This window comes from Notamacropus eugenii, chromosome 3 (genome assembly GCF_028372415.1).
Source record: "Notamacropus eugenii isolate mMacEug1 chromosome 3, mMacEug1.pri_v2, whole genome shotgun sequence".
In the NCBI taxonomy this organism is placed as follows: Eukaryota; Metazoa; Chordata; class Mammalia; order Diprotodontia; family Macropodidae; genus Notamacropus; species Notamacropus eugenii.
Window position 1 is genome coordinate 15,297,467 of NC_092874.1, and position 24,980 is coordinate 15,322,446.

The 24,980-nt window shown below is 42.7% G+C and overlaps 1 protein-coding gene across 9 annotated transcripts in view; it reads right to left on the bottom strand.

The window, feature by feature from the left end:
- Positions 1 to 1,190: 1,190 nt before the first annotated feature.
- The window catches only part of IGF2BP3 (insulin like growth factor 2 mRNA binding protein 3), a 102,927-nt gene continuing 79,137 nt past the window's right edge, over positions 1,191 to 24,980 (bottom strand). For 6 of the 9 annotated variants that reach the window (XM_072650923.1, XM_072650921.1, XM_072650919.1 and 3 more), the window contains 7 exons: positions 23,559 to 23,694; positions 21,303 to 21,437; positions 8,481 to 8,600; positions 5,954 to 6,028; positions 4,100 to 4,231; positions 3,207 to 3,320; positions 1,191 to 3,004 (listed from right to left, as the gene is read on the bottom strand). In XM_072650923.1, the coding sequence (XP_072507024.1) occupies positions 2,855 to 3,004; positions 3,207 to 3,320; positions 4,100 to 4,231; positions 5,954 to 6,028; positions 8,481 to 8,600; positions 21,303 to 21,437; positions 23,559 to 23,694 (862 nt within the window). In that variant the 3' untranslated portion in view covers positions 1,191 to 2,854. Of the gene's footprint in view, positions 3,005 to 3,206; positions 3,321 to 4,099; positions 4,232 to 5,953; positions 6,029 to 8,480; positions 8,601 to 21,302; positions 21,438 to 23,537; positions 23,695 to 24,980 lie in introns of all 9 variants that reach the window. The other 3 variants (XM_072650922.1, XM_072650920.1, XM_072650924.1) reach the window with 1 other exon arrangement.

Consider the following 24,980-nt stretch of genomic DNA (forward strand, 5'->3'; position numbering starts at 1 on the left):
CCTTAACCAGTTAGAATACCAGCAATGGAATTTTTCTACCATGCATTGGAGGCATGTTGTAGAACCACAACTGTGCTTCCTAATCTTTACATTTTAGAAGTCGTTTCTGGCTAAAAAAAAAAAAACCTGTTGGCATTCAAATCTGTCAACTTTCGCACCAGAGTTACACACACGCCATGAGCCATGGTGGGAGCAAGTGGGGCTGAGTCAGAAGGAGAAGGCACCCTGGAGACCTCTGGAGAAGAGGAGCTGTCTGGGAGCTGGCCATGCACCTAGGGAAAGCTTTCTTTGTCCAGGACAGACAGATGCTAGCCTGTGCTTTGCCTGTGAATGTATCTGATCTCTGAGACACTTGGGGACCTCCCCGAATTCCAGACACAAAAGCAGTGCTCATTTGGGTTAGCTTAAAAGGCTAACCATGAAGAAAACCAAAATAAAACCACGTACTAAGTAAACTAAACTTAAGAGAATTATTCCTTCTTCTATTGAGCTGCACTGGGGTACATGAGGACAAAAAGGAATCCTGCTCTGGGGGATGGGGAGAGGGGTAGAAAGCTCATTTGCAGATTTCCTAACGAACAAATCCTAATAGAAAACTATGTAGCATTTAATCATACTAATAGGCTAAAAATTAAAATTCAACGCAATAAAAACAAAGCACCTATCTCTTAAGAACTGCAAAGCTGTGGCCTCTCAGGAGTCTGGGCTTAGACTTGCCTCAGCCGAAAGCCCAAGTGCTAGACAGGGACTGTTCAGATGGAAGCAATTCAGGTTTCTTAGAAGAAAAAAATAGTTTCTAAACTCTAGTTTCCACTGTCAAAGGGAGAGGCTCATTCTCTGCTAAAACTACCAAGTATCATTTTAAAACCAATTAAGAAAACAGGAAAAGCAGCCATTTTCAGAATTATCTAAACTGTACAAGGATTTTTTTTTTTTGAAGGGGTGTGGGGGAGTGTACTCTGCAGAAATGCTTAATTTTAATATGATTTTAAGAGGTAAATCAACCAAATTCTGCAGCTGGCCCTTGGTGATTGGGCTCTTCACGTGCAAAGACATCCTAGGAGAGGGCTCCAAGGCAGATTGCCTGGCTCTGTGTAGACCACTCACACTCATGTACACACACACTCATGTGCGCACACACACACAGTCACACCCGTGCACACCAAGTGTTACCGCCGCATTTCACAAACTGAGGTAGATTGAAGTTTATTGGAGAAACTTGAATGCGTAGTAGCACAATCATTTTTTTTTTTCAAATTACATTTTGAAATTGGAGAGAAATTTAGCTTTCCTACATCCCTATCTTTTGACTATTTTATTTTTCAGCTGATTGGTTGCAAACTGTGTATAAATCCTGCTACATTTTATCTTTAAGCCAGTCTAGGAGACTTTATTTTAGGTGGCTTTTTTTTAAAAAACACTTTTGGGTTTTTTTTTCCTTGTTTAGCTCATTTTTAGACTTTCAAGGTGGTTTAGTGTGGCCCATGACAGTGGCTGGGTATGTAGCCTTTCCTTTTCTTTAAATATGGTCATATCTTTGACCTTATCTGCCCCTCCCTGGTTGTGGTGATCATCTAAAAGCATGATAAGCATTAGAAATGGCCCAACAGATCACATAGCCTACAGAATATTGAAGAGGAAGCTTGCTCTTAGAACACAATGGACGTCCGCATGGACTGCATGGATCTGCACTGAAGCGTTGTTTCTTTAGGCATTGATGGTCAGAGGCACAAAGGATTCATGCATCTACTCAGGGAGCGCAAACAGTCCAGTCTCCTGGTTCAGCTCGATCCCCCACACCCCCAGCATCTCGCCATCACGTCTTGGATCTGTTCCCCAAAAGAGGACCGCTTCTTTTAAAGCCCGTTTAAAAAGGAAAAGCACAAGTGGCCTTGCTGCTCTCCTGTTGGCACTGTTGGATGTCATAGGCCATTGACTAAATTTGGCAAATTTTGGTGGCAAAAGCCTTAGAAGGCTTGAGGTTTTTTTTTCAATTTTATTCCCATCAACCACCAGCTCAAAGCACTACGTGCTTTTTGCCCAATTATTTCATCTTGCTTTTCTGTTGGCCGATCAGATTTTAAATCTGCTTTGTTTAAAAAAAAAAAAATTCTGGGACTACTCGTTTTGTTAAACGTACAGATTGCCAAAAGAAAGGAAAGGTTTTTTTTTTTTGTTTTTTGTTTTGGTTTTTTTGTTTTTTTTTTAAGTGCTCTCTACGCTTGAGGTAGTTTTGTAAAATGCATATTCTTCTTTCCACACCCTGGCCAACACACTCAACATTTCCCTTAGTAAAAATGCAACCAAATTTTTTAAAAAATGCCACTGGCTTGGGGTACATACATCTAATGTTTAATTATACTTGTTGACAATTTACTGGATATAATTCTAGTCCACCAATTATACCACCGGCTTATTTTCATGAGCAGTGGATAAGGAGCAGTGCCTTCCTTTCTCTATGTTCAAGTTGGTAAGGTGAGAACACAAACCTTAACTCAGCCAACTTCTAAAGTGGTGGGAGAACATCTAGGACAATGAACATCAAGTCACTTTACAACAAATTTCAGTAACAAAACACAAGGGAAATGACGCTTAATTTTCTTCTTGTTGATGTTGCTGCTTTCTTCTTCTCGTTGGTACTTTTAAAAGCCAGGTTCCGGAAACTTGAGAGGACATTACATAGAAATTTTTTTAAAACACGAATTCAGAATTTGCCTGGTCTTCAAATAAGCTTTTGGGTAGGTGGGACTTCTAATTGTGATTTAGGGATAGGTGTTTCCTCACCCATCTATTATATTTAGTCTCGTCTTTGGTTTGGCATCTTTTGTTGAGATGGCCTGTTTCCTTAACCTCTCTATTTCCGCCTGGGCTGAGACTGGCCGCTTGGCCCGGCGGCACTGCCAGATGCAGCAGCAGCTGCGGCGGCAGCACTGGCATTCTTCTGCTGCATTTGCTGCTGCCTCTTAACCTGCGCCAGAATCTCTTGGATTTTCCTCTGGGCGAGCTGTAAGAGGACAAAGCCTTGTAAAGAACACGAGGTCAAAGCTCAGGAAGGTCAGCACAACAACAAGCACAGAAACCCACTTTCTCAGGCTGGTGTGTGGAACGCACAGCCAGTGTCACCCACCTCACACGCAGAGAAATGCAGGAGGCGGAGGAGGAGGAGGCCTCCAAGCCTGCCTGGGAACGCCCGCTCTGCCACTTACCTGGCACGCGTAGAAATGGCCAGTTATCTTGACAATCACCTCATCATTCTCATCAGGAATCTGATCGCGAGGAACCACCACCTCAGCGCTGGTCAGATTCTGCAGCTCATTCACCTGCAAACAGGTTTGAAAATGATTACTGGGGACGGAGGCCTAGTCATAAGAACGTTGCTCAGCCTGTTCTGAATAACTTCCCTTGATCCTTTATCAGGCCATGGAAGTGACTAACCATGAGTTCCTCAAAGCCAGGTTGAAAATAAATGTGGCAGATGCAGCCCCAAGCTGGGAAGGCATAGAGTCTAGTCCAATCATTGTGTCATTGTGACCTGAAACCTAAGTTTCAGGACAGCTGATGGTGACAGATTTTTGGCCACATTAGTTCTGAAAAACCAGCTTGGAAGTCCTATCAGGGTCTCTGTCTAGGTTGGAGGAGGAAGCAGCCACATCAGTGAAAATCATAGGTCTTTGAGACATTGTGAAGATATCATCCCTTTACAAGAACATTATTAGGACTTGTGCAGTTATCAGTTTAAATGCAACATATGCAATTTGAATGGAACATTTAAGGGAACTAAGCTCTTTAATAAGTATTAAAATACTTAAAAGTGTCACCTCCTTCCAGCTGCTCACAATAGAGGTAGCAGATCAGTACCTCAATCTCAGTTCTTTTCTCACTCCTATGCCCAAGGGTATTTACAAAATGCCCGGCCAGCGTCAGTGAAGTGTGTGATGGAATGAATATGATGGAGGAGCTGGCTGAAACTGAGTAGGGAATCCATAGGGATGTCTCTGGTCTGAGCCTGAGGGTGCCTGGGCCCTGTCCAAGATCAGGCCCAGACTCAGTCCTGACTCTGCCTCTCCTAGGATCGCCAGGGTTTCACTGAAACACTTGCCGTTTTTCCTCCTTTGCCGATGACTCTCCCGGCAGCAGATGAGGGCACCTTAATGTGGGCCTCCAGCTTCACCTCTTCCTTGGGGCCAAAGAAGTTCTCCTCCTTGAGCTTCCCATAGATCCGTCCCTGAGCCTGGAAATAGAAACACCAATCTCGTGATCACAAGGGAGCAAACACAGGGGCAGTAACTTGGTAAAGACAACTCCAGTAATTTCTGGAGTATTAATATGCCATATCATCTCTGAATTTGGAAGAGCCCTGCATTTAAAGACAATGGGTGGGCACATATAGCGAGACAGGGAAAGACAAGGCACCTGATCTGATGGAGCAGTAACCAAGCTACTGAGAGATCACAGTATCCAGGGCATTACTTGATGCTTGCCAGCAAATTAGAAAAATGTGTCAGCATCACTTAACAGCCCCAAAGGTAAAATCCCACATAGTTCCATGTGGCCAAAAAGCAGTTAAGGGCATTTTCTCAGGGCTGGCATGTTCTATCAGAGTCTAACCATACTGGGCACCAAACTGCCTGGCCTTTTAATGCAGAGCCACTCTTCATGGACCAGGAAAACCTAAACTGACATATTTGTTAGACCAAGCTAAGTTGTTTTCTGCTCTGGCCAGGACTTCGGAGTGCAATTATGTCTTGAATGGAGTTAGCCCACACTGCAGATTAATTTCCAACAGAGTGTCAAATGCATAAACCGTAGGAAACAGTCACCACACCCTGCAGAAAGCATGAGGACACCTGGACAGATGAACCCATGCTGGCATTTCCCCCAGTCACACCAGTTACCAGCCAGTTGTACTAAAGAGAAGAGTAAGGAAGAGCCCAGTCAGCCAGCCGCTGACCTGTCAAAGCCAAAGGTAGAGCAGAGCCCCCACCCCCACTATCAACACAATCACTGCTGATGTGATCACGAGCACAGTTCTGATTCTGTGTTACAGAATTACAGGAAAGAGGAAGTCCCTTGTTTCATTTTCCTCCATTTTATCCACTCTGAAAGTTTCTGGACATAGCAGTGGCCAGGCTTTAACATGAGGAAAGATAGTATGCCTTCCTTCCCAAGTTCTATGAGACAAAATGTTTACCTTCTAGAGACATAAGTAGGAACCTTTGCTCAAATTAAAACAATACAGTTCTTGTTGACATTTATAGTTCAGGTGATGGCAAATGTTAAAAGTTGGTGCAAAGGCCAGGAACAAAGTTGGGGCATCTCGACATACCCAACATTTCAAAATCAGCAGAAGTAGTAAATAAAGCCTTAGCAATAGTAGATAAATGAAAAGGCAGTCCAGGCTCAAGATTTTAGCCAAAAGGTTTAGTTTGGTTGCAAATGCAACATTTCCACTTTGGGGAAAGCAAGAGCTAGAAGAGAAGGGCAGCCTGTCAGAGTGAGGCCAGTGGAGGTATGAGCATGTCTGGGGCCACCAAGGGTGGGAGGAAATGAATTCATTTGCTACAGATGAGGAATTTCCTCAGAAAGAAGTCTGAAAAACTAGGCACAAATGAATTCCCTGAGGCTCTAAGCCAAAGCTGACAGATAAACATGGTATCTCTGGAAGGCAAGAAATTTGGAATACAAAAGCAGCCTTGAAAAACATGTAAAGAAAAATACTTTCCCTCTCAAACCTGTCTTAAAATTGTGAGCATATAGAGATGTATTTCAGTGAACTATTTTGAGGATAACTCCAATTATGCTCATACAATTGAACATTATGGCCTTGGGAAAATGGATCCCCAATATTACTCAAGTTCATTTTAAAGGGAAGAAAAAAGTTACATTTTAAGAAAAATGAGCACCTAACATGTTCTCTGACATTGATAGCCCATTCTGTCTATGTAGACCATACCTTGAATTGGGCTTCAGGGGGTCCAGTGATGATCACCATCCTCTCCTTGGCATCAGGTGTCTCAGGTGGGGCAATCTACAATGCAAAAATTTCATCAGCACAGAACTCTGCTTCTGGAAGAGCATCACTTTATGATAGATTTATGATCCTATGAAGTGGATGTGAGGCGAACAGGGAATAGGAAATACTAAGGAAGGCACTTGAATGATCTCAAGGCCTCCAAATCACTTACAAAGTAACAGAATCCTAGAGCTGGTACACTGAAAGGCCAACTAGTTGAACAAGCTAGGTTTCCTCCTGAAATCTTGGCAATGAGCAATAAACCCAAATTTACCAAAGGATCCCATTCTTCTCTGGCACAGCGTTCATTGTTGGCACATTTTTCCTTATCCTGAGCCTGAATTTACTGGTTCAAAGAAGGAAGCCACTTTTTATTTTAAAAGCAAACTTGGCCTCCTCATCAACCATGCTATCAAGGTGAATGCAAACCACACTGAAAATAATGGTTAGGATCTGGTGGTTTACCAATTGCTTCCTTAGAGGCAAGGGAAAGTGACTCTCCCTCTTAAAAGAGGTTCATCGTATAGAAAACAGTATGGACAGATATGGTGGCTGCTTGGCACACAGGAAGGCATTAATGGATGCTTATCAACTGACAGGAAGAGGCCTCAGAGGTCAGCTAGTCCAACTAAGGTCAGGCCTATCTCAAGAAGATAGTATTGCTTCTTTCAGAGAACTTTCCCACAAGAATCAATCACATTTGGCAAAGTGCAAACCCAATACAATGCCAGTTTTTCTTCTATTATTTGACATATTTATTATCAATTGAGAGGCAGTTGGAGTAGTAGACAGACAGCTCATGCTCAGAACCTGCCTCTAACAGTATGACCTTGGGCAAATCACTTCACCTTGATAAGCCTCAATTTTGTCATCTGTAAAGTGGGGATAATAGAACCCACAGTACCTTCCTTAGAGTTATTGTGAGGCTTAAATGTGATAACACATGTAAAATACTAAGTAGCCCTCAGTATATGATATCCTTACTATGACAGTTGTTATCAGTTGCCTACAACATTTTTAAAAATTGCATTAATGTTATCTTATGCAGATCTACCTTTTAGACCATCCTCTCCTTGGTATCCCTTCCCTGGGGTCCCTGAGTAGCTTTATTAAATTGACTCAAGGGAAAGGACTCTTTCTACCCCTTCCATCTTGTGCCAAGGGGACAAAATACCTGTTACTTGAGTCTACTAAAAAAGTCTAAGAAGTTCCTCAATTCAGCTTTTTTTAATACATATATAAATTTACATCATGGGGAAAATAGCAACTTTGCATTTCAGATGGGACTCCCTTTTTCTTGCAACATAAAAATGAACTTCTTAAGGATCACATTTATCCCTACAAAGATGAATAAATACAGGCAAAATATTAAGACTCAGAAAAACATCGATTTAGAGCCATGAAGAACATTGGCGTAGCCTCATGAGAACCAACCAACCCACCACCCAGCAGCCAAGTGGAATTAAAAAATAAAAATATACATTTAAATAATCAACAGTGTATGTCATGGGCCACATGCTAACATTTTAAAGAGAAGAATGTGCACCTCCAACACATTTCCCTTTGGGTGCTCAGTTAGTTTTAACCAAGGTGCTTGCTACATATTTTACAGAAATAAGCCTGAGGCCCCTATGTTTGTGCACACCATGTTTCGTCATTTAGGGAACACTTCTGAATTGAAACTGTTCCCATTTAAAAAAAATGTCTGACGTAGTGAGTCTGGGTAAGCTTGGCAAAAGGAAAAAGGGACCAGATTGTCACCTAGCTGGTACACCGGAGAGGAGAGAAGAGCCCTATTCCTTGACTCAGATGGAGAAAGGGCATCTGATTAGCTCTGGGAAGTCACTTCCCAAAAGGGCACACATCAGTGCCACAAGCAACTGCTTCTAGGATGAGACTTACAGTTTATACCAGGCACAAACCCCATTATTTGGCTCTTGACAGGCCAGTTCATTGCTCCCTGTAAACTCATGCTCTCTGCATTCTTCGCTAATGAACAAATCTAGGGGGAACTGGATCAATGAAATGCCTGTTCTTGGATGCCAAGGGGCACGAGTGGGGCCATTCCGGTCTTTTAGTAGCTTGTTACCATATCAGAGAGTCAGAAGCTCTCTAGTCTAGAGGCAGCCCACAGCTACTCACATGACAGCGTCCACAAAGTGCTCAACCCACCTGTTGAAGTCCTCCAGCAAGAGAGACCCTGCCACCCAAAGGCTTCCACATTAGGGGAATTCTCAGGAAGCTTTTCTTTTTAATAAACCCAAAGTGATTTATCTGCCAGTTTCAGCTTGAGGTTAAGTGAAGGAAAAGGAAAACCTTCAAAAAGTCAAGGACATCAAATCCCCTGGAAACTTGGTCCTGATCAAATGGATCATATATTGCGCCTAAAGCTAGGGGTTGGGAGTGTGTACTTCCCACCCACCCACACAACTGGGCCTAAGGGCATTGTATCAATCATGGGAAATACCTTGATAGAAGCTCCAGCAAAACGAGAGAGCTGCTTGATATGCTGGCCCATCTTGCCAATGATGGCTCCCACAGACATGGCGGGGATGAACAGGTGAACGGTCTCCATTTCAGCTTGTTGCTAGAAGAGGAAAAGATGATATGGAATTACATCTGCCAAGGACTGGACTAACCAGGGGGGAAACGGCATGAGAGACACATCCCCCATCCCAAGAACATTGGTTTTGAATCAAATTTCTGAATTCTAGTCAAAGGGCCTTGCACATAGTAATGACTTAGAGTGTGAGCAAAATCCAGGATAGATTTTGTGATGCCAGAGCTAGTGATAGAGAAACCTCAGAAGCCAAAGTTTATTCCGAAAACACCTTCCCAGCCTATAGCCCCCATATGATTCAAACCCTCCAGTCTACACTGCATTTCAAAGACCATCACGAATGGTTGTCATGACCAAATCCTTCGCCTAAGATATTGTAGGGTTCATGTTTTATTTGTGAAAGAATGTTCTTTATGTAGCATTTCTTTAAGTTTTGACAACACTGCTGTAACTTATAGATTTAAAATACGTACATGCTGGTTTACAGTTTAAAGAAAGCCTGCAGGAGGGCAAAATTAACCAAGTTAAAGGTTAAATAAGTGAATGATTTCTAGATTCCCCCCCCTCCATTCCCAAGGTAAATTACATTGAACTCAGAATGTAAATTGCATAACCCTTAAGAGTTTCATAAATTTTATAGCTTCCTTTGTGTAGGAGTGATCTGGAATGATAAACGGCCAATGAGCCCTCTCAGATTATCTAACAGTTGGGAAAACTGGCAGCCTTCCCAAACACCAGCAAATTAAATATTAGGCTGCACTCAGACAAGCCACCCGGCATTGATGCTATGACCATTAGGAGCACCAACACCTAGCCGGTCCACGACTGTAGACAACCATACAGGTAACAAGCGTTTTCTCTAAAGGAGCTATTCTGGGACAAAGTATCTGGTCAAAGTATCTGGGACCTTGCTTCAGACTCTACACAATCCTTGTCCTTGTTAGAGACAAGGCTTCAGAAGATCTCTGGTCCCTCCCCTCGTCATGAACTTACATCTAAATAAATGAGGAAGTCTAGAAAGCCTGCCCTATTCCCCACCCAAAACTCCCTTTCTCCAGCTGACACCCTCTCTGTCCCATTTCAGCCATGGCCTACCTTTCACTTCTATTCTACTAATTATTTGCTCAGCCTCCCATCCCAAACAAATCCTGGGCTCCCCATCCCCTTTCCTGGCAATCACTCTTTTGCCAGCCTGCATGGCTGAAGGACACAGTGTGACCCAGCAGGCACGACATTTACACAAAGAGCAATTCAGAGCAGCCCTGTTCCTGGAAAAGGTTCTCTCTGTTTATTTTCAAATTTACAGGGCCATAACCGGATCAGCCAAGCTGAGGGTCAGCTCTCAGTGCAAGGGGAACACTCGGGAGCACATTCAACATGCTCATTGCTTTTTCAGTTCACTTGTGTCAGAAAAAAAGAATAAAGTGACAATAAGCTTACAGGGAGTTAACTAAGAAACTCGGGTAATTCTGTTTTTGAGACACCCACAGAGGTGTGTCTCTTGGGTTTGTTAAATCATACATTCTAGGTCCCTGTAAGGGAGTCTCCATTTTTAAACAAAATCTAGCAGATATTCATAACCTACATTTAAAAAGGAATTAACTTGATCCACTTCATTAAAATCCTTTTATTAATGGAACTCTTTACAGACAAAACACCATGTGTTATAGGAATGCTTGTCCTAAGAAAGTGTGCCTTTCTTTAGAGTTGTCTCACTTTCTGTTCCAAAGTGGATGGATATCAGGACTACCCCATTTCTCTTGGACTAACTCAAGCCAATTCATCAAGCCTGCCAGCAGCTGAGAAGATGGCTATGGTAATGCTAGCCAACAACATCCCTTCCTTCTCTAAATTTTGGTAAATGCCAGAGTTCTGAATTCTCTTGATTAATGCTTTTAAGAGTTTTTAAAAAAATTGTTATTGAATCATTCAAGTCGTGTTTGACTCTCTGTGACCCCATTTGGGATTCTCTTGGCAAAGAGACTAGAGCAGTTTGCCATTTCCTTCTTCAACTCATTTTACAGATGAGGAATTGAGACAGACAGAATTAAGTGACTTCTAGGGTCATGTATATACTAAATGTCTGAGGCCAGATTTGAACTCAGAAAGAGGAGTTTTCCTGACTCTGGGTCTGGCACTCTAGTCACTCCATTGCACTACCTAGCTGCCCCCATTTTTTAATGATAAATAATTTTCCCCCAGATAGCAACTCCTGTCAACCCTGGTTAAGCAACAACTCAGCAACATGATGTGACAACATATGGATCTGACACCAGAGTCCCCTACCAATCCAATGAAATAGTCCTCCCTCCTATTACAAGATAAAGGATAGCCAAAGGAAGGTTTCATCTGCACTCTTGAACCAGTACTGGCCATTGCTTTAGACTGAGTTAAGCTCCTTTTTTACACACTATTTTCCTGCCCATGCGTTAAGCTAGTGGGCTCTGTGTGCCTCAAGTTCATGGAACAAAGGTGTTCCTTCAGAGACTTATTTTTCAGAAAACTCAATGGATAGAAAGTCCAGAGGTCCATGTTCATTTTAGGGAATAAGAATCCATCATAACCATGAAATAACCATTTTATTTCTTCAATCACTGCCCCCAAACTCACCCACATATGGATGGAATTGATGACTACTTCTCCCTGGCAAGACCTAAGGACTGAGAAGAGTTCATCAAGAACCAGATGCCAGTAGAATATCAACATTTTCCTAAACACTTCAGCACACACCCATAGTCAGAATACATGAAATCATCGGGATGAATAGACCAGCCTACATTCACTCCTCCCCAAAAACCAATTTAACAGAAGCCTTAAAAACAAAGTCAGCACCCACTCATAATTTAGTCTCCTTTGCAGAAAGCAGCTTAGTCATCTACTTTCTAGGAATCTCAGCAAGGCTGATTTCCATCTGTTATTTTCTTTCTAGCCAGATGCCTCTTCTGCACCTCACTTGTGGAGTTCCCAAGTTCGATGGTTAAGATTCTCCACACAATGATTTTGATTCAAACATAGTTAATTTCTTAGCTAATTTCACTTCCAAATCCCTGCTCAAATGTACTTATTTTTAAGATTCCCATTTCAACAACTCCATTCAGAGACATCTTTACTTCAATGAGCAATGTTTTCTAAATGCCATTTTCCCAAAAGGAGGCTTACTTTAAGGATGCTGCTCTAAGACTAGATATATCAGCTTGGGTTGTACATTGAACAAACTCAGGGGTGAAAAATTTCAAAGTAGCTCTAAATTTTCTACTTCTTGGCATTTAAAAAAATTCTCATTAATGAGACAAGTTACAACTTGAGTAGGTACAGCTAAAGATTTATTTTCTAGACCCTGTCCAGCTGTCCCTGTGAACCATTTCTGATTATTCATTGGTCCATATTTTACAAGGTTAAAAGAACTGCTGCCAAAGTGATTTGCTCTTCCCAGTAATAAAACCAGGATTTTATGTGTACACACAAAACACTTGCGCACACACAGGCACACACCCCACCCCACAATGCATCCTAAAAGGGGAAGGAACAGGAAAAAGAGAGGGAAGCTTGGTTCTCATGATTGTAGCAAGAAGCCCTTGAATCTGAACAAAGAACCAATAGAAGAAGCAGCCTGTAGTGTGCAGGGTTCAGGAGAGACTTCTAAAATTGTCCGAGGATTTTCAAACACATGGTGTAATTGGTACATCGGAGATGGAGAATTGTTGATCTGTAGGACAAACCTAGAATGCAATGGTTATTAAAAAGGGGAGGAGGTGTGCAGATTCAGCTAGCATGCATTTAAGAAGTGATAAGCAGGTAATTCCTGAAGGATTTCCAAATACTTTCTCCTCTTCCAATCATCCACCTGCCTAACCGTTCCCCACTTCTGGACACTTCAAGGATAGCCTCTTGGCTTCATCCCATCCGTGCATCTGGCAATCTTGCTGAAGCAGGTTGGAGAGCAGCAGACAAGATCCAGTCTTCAAGGGAGACAGTGGCACAGACAGGAGAAAGAGCCGAGAAGAGAGGCACACAAGGATGCTGATGCGCAGGGCCAGAAGGAAGCGCGTGTGCACGCCAAGACCCCCGGGCAGAGAAAGGTGTGCAGAAACCCCAAAGAGACACACACACACGTTTCACATAACAGAAAACAAAACGTTTTGTCTGTGTCTCTCTCTGGGTCTCTGGCCATGGTTATTACTGGTCCTGAATGCCTTTAGTACTAATAAAGCATGTGTTAACAGAGTTGGCAGAGCCCTGGTTCCCACTGGAGTCAGAAAGAAGGCAGTTGGAAGCCAAACAAGCGAAGACAGTTGATTTGCAGAGACAGCTGCTCCTGGACTGTAGCAAGGGCTTACATACCTACCTGCTTATTCTCCTAAAGACAATTCTCTGATGATGCTTCTTTGGCCCTTGGAGCTGGGGGAAGGCAGGGTGGGAAGGAAAGGGATGGACTGCATGCTTTCTAAATGTGCACACACACACACACACACACACACACACACATCAATCAGTTCTCTCTCATTTGAGAGAATTCTTCTTTACCCAAAAGGCTCATTTCATCATCCTGACCCTCAAATCTGGGAAGTACACATGTATCTCCTGAGGACTACCTACTGGGGAAGAGATGATGGGGGCCAAAAATCATCCTGAAACAAAGTCCAGGAAAAGAAGGGAACAGTGAATACATCTAAGAAATTAAATAAATGCTATTACGGAAACCTTTGGCACCCAGAAAGGCACAGTGCCCGCCGTCTAGACACTATAAAAACACTTTCTATGACCGCGCTGAGATTTCTAGGAAATGTGCACAGGCCATTTTCTTATCTCTACCTGGCAGGGAGCCTGAAACCTTTGATCATCAACGTGGACCCTGCCACAAGGCCAAAAAGGGGGGAGCATAATTTTTCTTTTTTTGGGGTGTGCAAAGAAGTAGGTGGTTAAAGAACTTAATGGGGGGCGGGGTGCTCTCTGCTGGAATGAGGTGAATCCTAGTCTCCAATGTCTGATACCAGCTCAAGGCCAGGGCCCTCATGTTTTTTCTCTGATGGCAGCCCTTAAAAGGCTTCCTGAAATTCCACTTGGCAGGGACCCTGGTGAGCATTTCCAAAGCAGGGCATGGCCCTTGGAGCACTGAACCCTACCCTCTTTTCTCTCCAGAAGAAGTAGATAAAGCTATCTGTCTGTTTTGTCTGCATGCTCAGAGAGTTTACGCCTTGGAATATTTCAGGGTTCCCCCAGTGAGAGGGCTTGCTATCCCTTTACTTCCACCCACTACATGGACTCAATGATTGATCAGTGGTGCATTTCACAAAACATAGCATGTTCTTTCCTTTTACAACATGGGAATCTGCTGGGAAACCTCTGTGGTTAACTCTGTTTCCCCTTCAGTGCCTAGCACAGGAAACTCATTAGACATAATTGGGCACTGAAGAGACATATGTTGAATTGTGTTCAACCAAAGTAAGCTCTCCCCATGAGTGTGCCTTCAGCTCACTGAAGAGTGGACAGTTTGGAATATTCACAGAGCAGCTTTTCAGTCTAAATAATGTCTTTTTTATCCTGCACAACAGTTTAGGTTCAAGTGGAAGGTAAAACCTAATCCTAGCAAAAACTCTAAACTTTATACCACTGTTAGCAGATTGGGATGCTGCTGTGTTAACACGTGTGCTTTTTTGGCCAAGAGACGTAAAAGACTTTTTTTTTTTTTAAAGGCAATCCACATATAGTTTAGAAACTCTTTTCTTAAGAAACAATTTCTTAGAATTTTAGAAAGGATGTTGGAGTTGGTAAACAAAGGCCAAAGCCAATCCAAGAATGAGACAAAAATAAAACTGGAAGGTGGGGTTGGGGATCAGGTAATGCCATCCTCAGTGACTGAGGAAAATAAAAGCCCATACACTTCAGTTTTAATCAGGACCTATGAATTTTTAAAAATGATAATTTCAAAAAATGGATTTCACCATAATTGGTTTTCTTTCTAACCCTCTATATTTTACTTTACATATTTAAACATATTATTCTGGAAAGGGGTCTATAGGCTTCACCAGACTTCTCAAGGGGTCCAGAACACACAAAAGGTTAAGGATGCCTTCTCTACACATGGTATTCAGGCTGTACCCTAGAAGGTTTTCTCCCCAAGGGGCTACACTGAAGAGTGGGATCTGATTAGCTCCCCTAATTTCAAGAGAGGTTTGAATGTGGCCTCAAACAGCTGTCAACCTCAAATGTCACCAACTTAAAAAAAAGACTTTTTTCAAGTATGAGAATGCTAACTTGCTAGGAAAATATGTTGACATGAAGACCTAGGATGCCACAGGAAAGGCAAGAGCTCTCATGGGAGACAGAGCAAGAAAATGAAAGTAGGGGAACGAGACCATCCAGTGTCTCCCTAGTACTTCCCAGGGGACATGACAGCCATACTGACATGATTACTCTGGTTCAGTTCAGCAGTTCTTCAATGGGGCAGAGTGACTCAACCAACTACCAGGCTGAAGGAAAAGACTGCTTATGGACACCCCACTTTCTCTACTCCCAATCCATATTTACCAAGTAACCTTCTCAAATAAATTCAGTTGCTGTACTAGGAAGGGAATACTATAACTATAGCTAATCTGAACATTTAGTCCAATTGGCAGATCCGTTCTTAATCATAAATTATTTAAGTGGCTTTATGGTAAAAATTGGGCTCATGTGCCTTTTGACCTCCCCAAGCCAAATCTCTCTGGTGGCTGATGGACAAGCCAGACCACTGACCTTCCCTGCCTTGAAGGCTAAGGGATCACAACCTTGGACCCATGGTAACTTAGTCCAAGAGCACAACCCTAAGGGAGAATATGCCAGTTTCTGTACTTTTCATGTACTCCAAGCAAGTCAACACTGTGCTAATCCTGGAACTTTCCCTCCCTATGCTACCTCAAGACATGCCATTCAGAAGAAGGATTTTCCTAGCTGTGGGGCCACCGCCCTCACATTCTTGTCTAAGCACTTCTTGAATGCCCTGTTTGTAGATGTTCCCAAGGACTTTTCTGCAGGTTTTATGGAACCCCTTTTAATAAGAGGAACATAAAAGTACCTGATGGCAGGTCTGCCAATTAGTAATTCCTATTCATCCATCATGAAAGATACAAGTATGAGCAAATACTGGGGCTCAGTATATTTATTCTGGTGGAGGGGAGAGAACCCAACATTCTACACTGAAATGAAACCATGCATGCCAACCAGATCTAGCCTTTGGGCACCTGGCAAGTTGCCAGCCTATCCCTTTCTCTTGCAAAAGATACCCCCCTGATTTCAGAAGCAACTCTGGATTAGATTGAGGGATTAGTTAACAGCTTTATGTCTTACCAAAATCATGTTGAAGTCATTAAAAAGAGAGTAGCAGAAAGAGAAAAGGAATAATGAGTCATTCTACCCAACCCAAAGCCAATGACAGAAAATCTTACTCAAAAATAAAGCTACCCACTTAAAGCTGGCAAGCCTATTACAGAAGGGGCATGCTACACACACAGTTACTAGCCTTTGAGTGGTTGTTTCCAGAGAAAAGGACATGAAGCAAAACCACAACCATCTTTGCCTTAACTAGTCCTTGAGAACATCTCAAAATCAAAATTTCACCCCAATTCATAAATTCCATTTGGTCTCTTAAAGAGCCTACAGAATGAAGAGATGGTGACATAGTGCTGAAGAAGCTAGGGAATAGTCCTCCCTACCTCACCATTTTCACCTTTATTCTATTAGGCATCTCTCCTCCCCACTCTCACCCCCTCCTCTGGCCCAGATTTCTAGGAACTCAGGAAAAGAACTCTTAAAGAACTTGATTGTAGAGTAATGCAAAAGACTAGGTCTGCCAGGCAGTGCCAGCAATTGATGCCCAGGGCTATGCCAACCTCCTTCCTTTTTTTCTTCACAGCTGCCAGTCCCTTTTTCCTCACTCATATCCCTATTGGAGCATTTCTGGAAGCAGCATTTCCTGCCACTTTCAGGTGCCAAATACTTCCAGCTCAGAGCTAGGCAAGCCAGCCTCTAGGCAGAAGCTTGAGACTATTTGCCATTTCACCAGGGAAACCCATCTGGGCTGGTAGCAGAGAAGGTAGCAGGCCTTGACTCTGTGGTAAGGGACAACTGGGCAGAGACAACCTAGTAGTGAGGCAAAGGGTGCTGGGTGATAAAGTCAGGGTGACAAAGCAAATGCAAAGGAAGCCTCAGAACTTCTTCCCAAGAGAATAATGGCAGTATGGCGATGTGGGCATCTGTAGTCAGCCAGGCTTGGGTATGAATTTCAGTTCTGCTACTGGGTAACTGTACAGGTCACTTTGCCACTTAGTTTCCTTAGCAGTAAAAGTGAAGTGTATGGATATATGTATTATGTGGGTATGTATAAAAAAATCTAGTGGTGACTTCCAGATTGGGAAAGTTGAGGATACAGGGAAGAAAAAAAGAATTGTATCTAATGGAGTTGTAGCTCTCTCATCTTGTTCTATCCTATAGGTGTTTGTGGTTGGACTTTTAGTGTCTCTGAGGTGAGAAGAGGAAAAGGTCTGAAGATATACTTGAGTAAGAAAGAAAAAAGGAAAAATGAAAGGAAGGTGAGGGCTGTGGAAACTTTGACTAAAAGTACAAACATTCACTAGCTTAGCTCCTATTTACACACAGAAATATCTGGATTCTCATCGGGAGAGGAAGCTGGTCCTTTGGGAAGCTTACCACTGAGAAAGCCATGGTGGTAAAACTCCTGTTTCCTGCTATCCCTGCCTCTCCAGGCTCACCTTCACATAAAAACCAAGATACTTTTCGGAAGGTGTACCATGTCACTTCCTTGCACAGTGGCATGCCAAAGCCTCTAGGATGAAGCCTGAAAACTCCTTTATGTCTCACCTCCGAGGTTTGTGGAGAACTCTTTGTCTAGTGCTGCCTAAAGAAAGTTTCTTTTTGTTAAATCAGATTAAAACAACTTTCTGAGATGAATCACTGGGCAGAGAGACTACTAGAATTAACATTAGCTTTAGTGTTCTGGTTTTCTCCACCCAAGCTGCTCAAGATGCCTTTGAAAGCTGTGACTACCAAAGCTAACAGGGAGAGAAGGTGAGAGCCCAGAGACACTGCCACAGCAACACCCATCACTTGAGCTTGACCTGAGATTTATCCATGGACAATGAGGCCTCAGAGCAAATAACAAAAAAGTGAAGACTTTCTTTGCTCTTCTTATCATCTTAAAATAAGAAACAAGGAAAGCAGGCTGAGGGTAAGACTGTCTCAAATTTTCTCACCAAGCTCTAGGTACTCAACTTTATAGAGAATATTTCTCTTCCAGATTCTGTTCCAAGAGAAATCCCTCATATGCTTTGGGCAAAAGGCATTCTTCTTTCAAAGTAGTGATGGAACAAGTCACTCCAAGCTATAAAAAGCCATGGGGCTTATAGACTATCATGTTCCTTTACTCTCCCTTTTTAAGTCTTGGAGCACTGTTTTTTGCCATGCTGCTGAGGTCCTGGGTAAGAAGGAGAGTCTTAACAGAAAAGCTTAGTTCTCTGAGGACACATATGCCAGTCGTGGATGGCAAGGCACGCAGGCCACAGCTCTCACCTTAGACAGGCTCAAAAAAGAAATGAGCCCAAGAAAACCAAGTTACTCGGCTGAGTGAGGGAGATTAGAAACCACTAAGTGGCCACTCCCATGTACTATTTCTAATGTCTCATTAATTTGATGTTTGTTTAAATTACACAACAGCAAAAACCCAACCAGACACAGTGAACCTTTAAGGTCCCTTTGGTTGGGAGGTTCAGGAAACGCCCCTCCCTTAGGGTCTCTGTTGAAGCCTATTCCAGGCACTCCCTGACTAGTTCATGTGTTGTTGTATTCATGAGCAACTGAATTTCTGTTATAGTCTTCCTGGAGCCCAGCAGAGCCTGTTTTTTTTCCTTGAAGGAAGCCACCTTACACAGTCCTAAACTATACCAGAAAGGAAATTAGAGACCATCTAATCAGAACCCCAACATTTCAAAGAAGAGGAAACCAATAGTTAGAAGGGGGAAATGACCAAGGCCACAGAGGCAGCTAGTAGCAGCCTGTATTTGGACTCATGTCCTATGGTCACAAATCCTGTCCTTTCTGTGGTGGCATACTGGCCTCTCAGCATAAGTCTTGTGTGGTCAGCTCAAGTTGTGTGTCCTACTGTGAAGAATTAGGGGAGGGGGCTAGAGAGCATTGAGAGTCAGGTGGGGATTTAGTGAATCTCCAATCCTATAAGCTGAGCTCTTGAATTAGTGGCCCTGCCAGTCTAACCAGGCTGCTAGAAAAATAAACAATTCTCAGTCCCTTGTCTCTTCTTACTTGCCTTTTTGTCCCTTTCATTTGAGTTTCATTTAAAATTTAAAATGCATTTTTTTGAGAGTATAATTTTTCATATGTTCAAATTCACAACAAACATCCAGAAGGGTAAAGGACAGTGAAATAGGGTGTATTATACAGGAGCACAGTGTTGCTAGACATTGTACTAGTCAAGACCTTAGGAGTCACTTTTCTTTCTCAGGACCCATTTCCCTTCTCCAAAGTGTGCTAAGAAGGGAGAAGGGAGGATTCCAAGAGCCTTTCCACTTCCAGAATTCTTGAAACAAATAAAGATGCCAAGTAAAGGGAAGTCCTAATATTTGCCTGGTGAATCTGGATCTCAAAAAGGACAACAGAACAAAGCACTTTGTAAACCTTCTGTTGCTATATGTTAGCTAGTACTAGTTAAAGAAAAGAGAATACAGGAAAATCTCAATTTACAAAAGATAAATTGGTGTGAAGGACAATTTTTCACCTAGAATTCTTTTTAAAAATACATCCCCAAACACATTAAAAATTTGTATACAATTTTTCTGGTTCTAGAGATCACCCAGTGAGTATACCCAAGATCTTAGGAGACACAAATTCTCAACATTCAAATGCACTTTAATAAAAGCTGCTGACACATGTAGGGCTCCTTCAGTTTGGATTTACAGAGGTTATCTCATTGGATTCTTTCTACAACTAAGATTTATCTTTAGTAGAATTCAAACTCACGTATCTCTCTTTTCCCCAATCCAAGACCAAAGCTTTCTCCACTCCACCACATAGCCCTACTTACTAGTCTCTCACAAGAACCCTTTCAAATTTCCCTCTAGTTTGATCAATTTTGTTAGAAGATTCCTTTTCAAGACACTAACATCCCTTTCTGTAGAATGAAATCTACACAGGGCTACAAAACCTGCCAACTTATTATCTGTTTGCATTTTGTTCAAGACCTCTCCTTGGGAAAAGTGTCTTAATTTTTGAAAAGCAAATAAGGGGCAGATTTTATTTTTTCACATTATCCCCCTAGTCCAAGGGACACTGGACAAGACTGGGAAGAGTTCACATATGTACATACACATGTCTGTGTATACATACATACAAGTTTGATGCAGAGCTCTGTAACGTTAATTAATCAGTAATGAATTACATTCGTTATCAGTCTCAACTTCCTCCCTATGTTATTATTAGTCTCTTAGTATAGTGGATTTCTGTTTTTTGAGGGCCAAAAAACTGGTTCCCAAAGCCCTTAAAATGGAAAGTGAAATAAGAAGGCACTTTGGGGGAGGGGAAGGGAGCATATTTTAAATTGTTTATTTCATAAAGAAGAAAAATTGATGAAGGACAGAGAAGAAAGTAAAAATGGAAAAAGTTACTTTGTGATTATGTGATAGATAAAGATAAATTGGGAAATGGACTGTTAGGAAGCACACGAAGGAAACTCCCCCAACCATGACAGAGGCTGACCAGGAGAATTAATGCATGGCTACAACTTGGACATCAAATTTCTAGGGTACAAGTTATCATAAAACTGTCCTGGCATTTGGGGGTGGGGGACACACATCGATGGTGTCATTAAAAAGTCAAAAGATGGAGTTGTCCAAACTCACAACGGGGACATCTCTTAAAACTCCAGAAATGACATAGACTTCCAGATAAGCAATCCTAGCCTAGGTTTCACTCAGTAGGAAGCTCATCTTCAAGATGGGCCCAGGTCTAAGGTAAGGAGATTCAAATCCAGGAACGACAATGGACACTGACTCCTCTGACAAGGATTAGGTGGAGCGCCCAGGGAGGATTTCCTTTACATTTTGGCCAGGACTCATGCTAGTCAACTATGAAGGCTCCTCACATTAAAAAACGTAAAACACCCTGAAGGAAAAAGTCTGCCTAGGTGTCAACGTCCCAGAGGCTCCTGATGTTCCTAAAGGGAGGAAGGAAACAAGTCCCTGCAGTCTGTTATTCGGAGTAAATCTTGACATTCAAGTTAGTGAGGTTACTCTGTCAAGAACACACCATTGACTGACATTCCCCAAATCCATTCAACCAGCATCGACTAAACAAACACTATGTGCAAGGCTCCAAGCTATGTGTTGGCAACCCATAAGCAGGAGAAACAGAACCCACCAGCTCACATGGGAAGGGGCTGACAAGCCTTAGCCAATGAATGGGCAGAATGGAGATCTGTGCGCTGGGATTAGATCTGGGTAAGAGTACCTAATGATGCCCAGAAGGCTGGCCTGGCTCAAGTGGTTGATTGGACACCGTCTCCCCTCAAGGTCTCTGCTGCCAGTGGCCTTCCACAGGCACAGCAGGCACAGTAGGCACAGTAGGCACAGGAAGGGATGCTGCTCAAAGCTAACTATTCCAAAGGTCCTGTCACACCCTCCTAAGATTTCCTCACTCATTGTATACAGCCCCAAACCAAGAGCTTACCCCATATGGCAGGTAGTTAGTAGCGGCTGCAGCCGAAGGAACCCCCAAAGTGGAGGGTGAGGGTATCCCAGAAGTAGAGGCTGGGAACAGACCCAGGGCATTCAGGTTTAATCCAGGAAGTAAGTGGGCTTGAAGCTGCAAGGGTAGGAAGGTTATGTATGTTATGACAAAAAGGTTCAATGCCAAAGCTCCATCACGAGACAACACTCAGTACAGGACACATCTCTCATTCTCTCTCTCACACTATTTAAAATAATAACAATTCTTTGGCATTCACATGTCCAAACGTCACCTGAACAGCCCCTCAGACCATCAGGGGAAAGGGGGAGTTTGCACTTGCTTGTCTCCTGTAGGTTCATTAATCTCTGTCACCTGCTCGGTCTCCCCGATATGGACGGGAGTGGTGCCCATGGGCAGCAGGGACCGTGGCCTCCACTTCTGGCATGGTCCTCTGTGCTACCCGCTCCACTGTTCTACCCACAGTGGGCTCTCACTGAACAGACCAAATCACTTATAAACTCTTGGTGCAGCCAATAGGTGACGCTCTTCCACTGAGGCCCAAACCAGATCTACAGAGCCAGGAAATGCAGGATGGCCAAGAAAGGAATGAGACAGATTGAAGCCAGGCCTAATAAAGACGTTCATGCATCTTAAGTCCTTCAGCAGGAAAGACGCCCATCCATCCACCCACCCTCCCTAACTTCTACATTGTCATTCCCTTCTCTTTTTTTGGGTGGGTGGGGGAGAGGGAAAGGACAGGGAAAGGAGAAAATTAGTTTTGGAATAGGGGCAAGGGTGGGAAAAGAGGGGGAGGGTGAAATTGAAAGGAAAGCCAAGAATAAAATTACCCTGTAGGTACAAAGAGTCTTATCTGAAAAAAAAAAAGAAAAATGGCCTGAAAACTAGACTTGCTCCCAAGCAGCTTCCATTGGACACTTCCTGAGAAGAAACCCTCTCCTATCTTTATCTTCATCACCCTTGCTTTCCTTCTCTCTCTCTCCCTTACCCCCAAGCTCAGGCTAACTCCTCACAATCCAAGTCACCACTCTGCCCTAGCTTTGGGCAGGTGCTCCAAGTAGATGAATTTGTAGTAGAATCCTACACTGAAAAACTGGGTCCAGATAAGGACTGTTCCAACTCCTAAACTCACCCCATAAAACTAAAGGGCATCATCTTTTCTTAAAGGCAGTTTGAGAAAACGCCATTCTGGTCATGATGATAGTGATGGTATGTGCCTTCACACGCCTACAGGGTGCAGAACCATCACAAACCAGGATGCCCAAAGAAAGCGTGGCACAGAATCTACACCAGTTGGGCACATTTACTGTTTCCATAGCAGGTTTGATACAGAACTGGAGCTTCATGAACAGCCACACAGCAAGGGAAGGCTGGATTTCTTTTTTCTTTAAAAGAGGAAAAAAACAAAGTTCTAGGCTTGGAATTACAAGATTTAGCCTTTGCTAGTCTGGATCTATCCTTAAAGTACAGATAGGTCACTTTGGCTCTGTTTCACATGGTCATTTTAATGATGAAGTGAGGTCCTAAAATATATGCAAAGATTTTGAAGAGAGCATTAGAAGTGAGAAGCCACATTTTTAAGTTGAGGCACAGCCATGAGGGCAGTCTGAATGAAGCCATGCAAAGAGAAATCAGGAGAGGTGCTAAAGTGACTCCTTGACTCCGGAATTTGGATCTAGATCTCAAGCTTCTCTTCCTGAGGAAGTTCTAAAAGGCCAGCTAATCTCATTTCTCTTACTTAGACACTAATCCCAACAGGATGCATCATTAATTGACTACAGCCCTATTAACTGTCCACTTTTCCTTGAGATAGTCACCCATCAGAGCTGAATCCCTAAGTCATAAGCTCCTCTACCCTATCATTTCTTGTCCCTCTCTACTGGTCTGCTAGGGTACTCCCTCTTCCACTATAGACAGGCGGCCTTGTCAGTCGGAAACTTTCTGTGTATCCCAAGCTGTAACCAACAGTGAAGGAGCTGGGGGGGAACTTTCACTTTTAACCTACTTCATAGTTCCCTTTCATACTGTCCAATCACTACTACATCCCCTTTCAACTACAAACACCAAACCCATATTGATACAACATAAGGGCTGCTTCAGTTCTATCAATGAGGACAATATTTCATCAACATTTTATTCAATTCCTAACTGACCACCTTCACCAAAAGAATACAGAAAAGAAAAAAAGGGAAGGGAGAAAAAAAAAGTCTTAATCACCTCCAGTATTTCAGAACTCACATTCATAGCACTGAGATCACTCTCATAAGACTCCCTTATTTTCTTCATGATCTCCTCCTCAGCCTTGCCACAAGTCTCAATGCTACCTTTAACGGTGATGGTACGCTCCGGATTGTACAGAGTCAACTCCTGCAGTCTGTAGAGTGGAGAAAAAAATACACAGGAAGAGAAAAAGAGAAAGAAAGAAAAAATTAGGAAAAGATAGTTAATTCCCATGTAGGCACAAATGATGATTTAAACCCCACCGTGGGAGCTGGTAATAGCTAAAAGCGGGTGGTAGAACATCGAAGGAATTAGCCAAGAAGCAAGAAGGAAAGAATTGTAAGATACAGAAGAAGGCAAGAGAAGGCTTCTCTTCACAGCATCCTGAAGAAAACTGGTCTCTTAACTGCAGCTCAGTTTTAAAGCGTACTTTAAATGGTATTCAGAGATCAACCATTTAAGTGGGAGTCATGTCTACTGGTCATTTGAAAGTGAAATGCAAGGCAACAAGATTCTTGAAGTGAGAGTCTACGCAGCCACAAGGAGCATCAAGCAGGGCCCCGTTACACTTTTAGCTCCATTCTTACGCTCTGAAGAAAAGACTACAGCAATTCCAGACAGGACAGCACTTAATCTTTCAAATAACGTACAGTTCAGATGGAGACATCCGGTGTTTACATTTTTCCAGGGCAATGTTTGCGGGACCATCCAACAAGGAGGAAGCACTCACCACTTTCAAAGACCGGAAGCTTAGTGGTAGCCAAGTCTTCTATGACCTACCTTAACCAACAACTTCAAACAAGAAACCAAAATCATCAGCTTTAATGGCTCAGACATGGACTAGATCATTCAGACACCATTAAGATACAACATTAAAGGGGGTAAGGCAGTCATGCTGGAGACTTGGAATCTTAACTAGGAGTTCTGATGGGACATGATTTCCTCTCCCATTCCACACCTACCCTTCTAAGATGGCCTTGACTAGAATACAGAAAACTCCAAGTCAAGCCACTTTAGATATGAGTTAAAAACCATGGTTAAAAGGGAAGTAAACAACAATGAGAAATGAGACCCAGATGATATTATAATATTTAAAGGCATTTACTAGTGGATGTGTCTGAATTACCCTAAGGAACCTAGGTCCCTTAGATGTTATTATTCAATATGTCTCAGACTCACTAGAAAGGTTGACTTTGATACAGTCAGAAAACCATCTTTGCCTTCTCCATAGGGAAGAGGTCACGCTGTGCCAACTTTTGTCCTCCTGCTATTTTACATTTTCATATGTTCTCTCACAGCTCCCTAAAAGAGCACCTCACTGAAGAAGGAAGGGCTGTCATCGAAAACCAGTTTTCTCTTGAATTTTCACATCTATTTACTTTGCAGAGTCAGCCTGGTGTAGCAGATAGAATATAAGACCTCGAGTTGGGGATACACGAG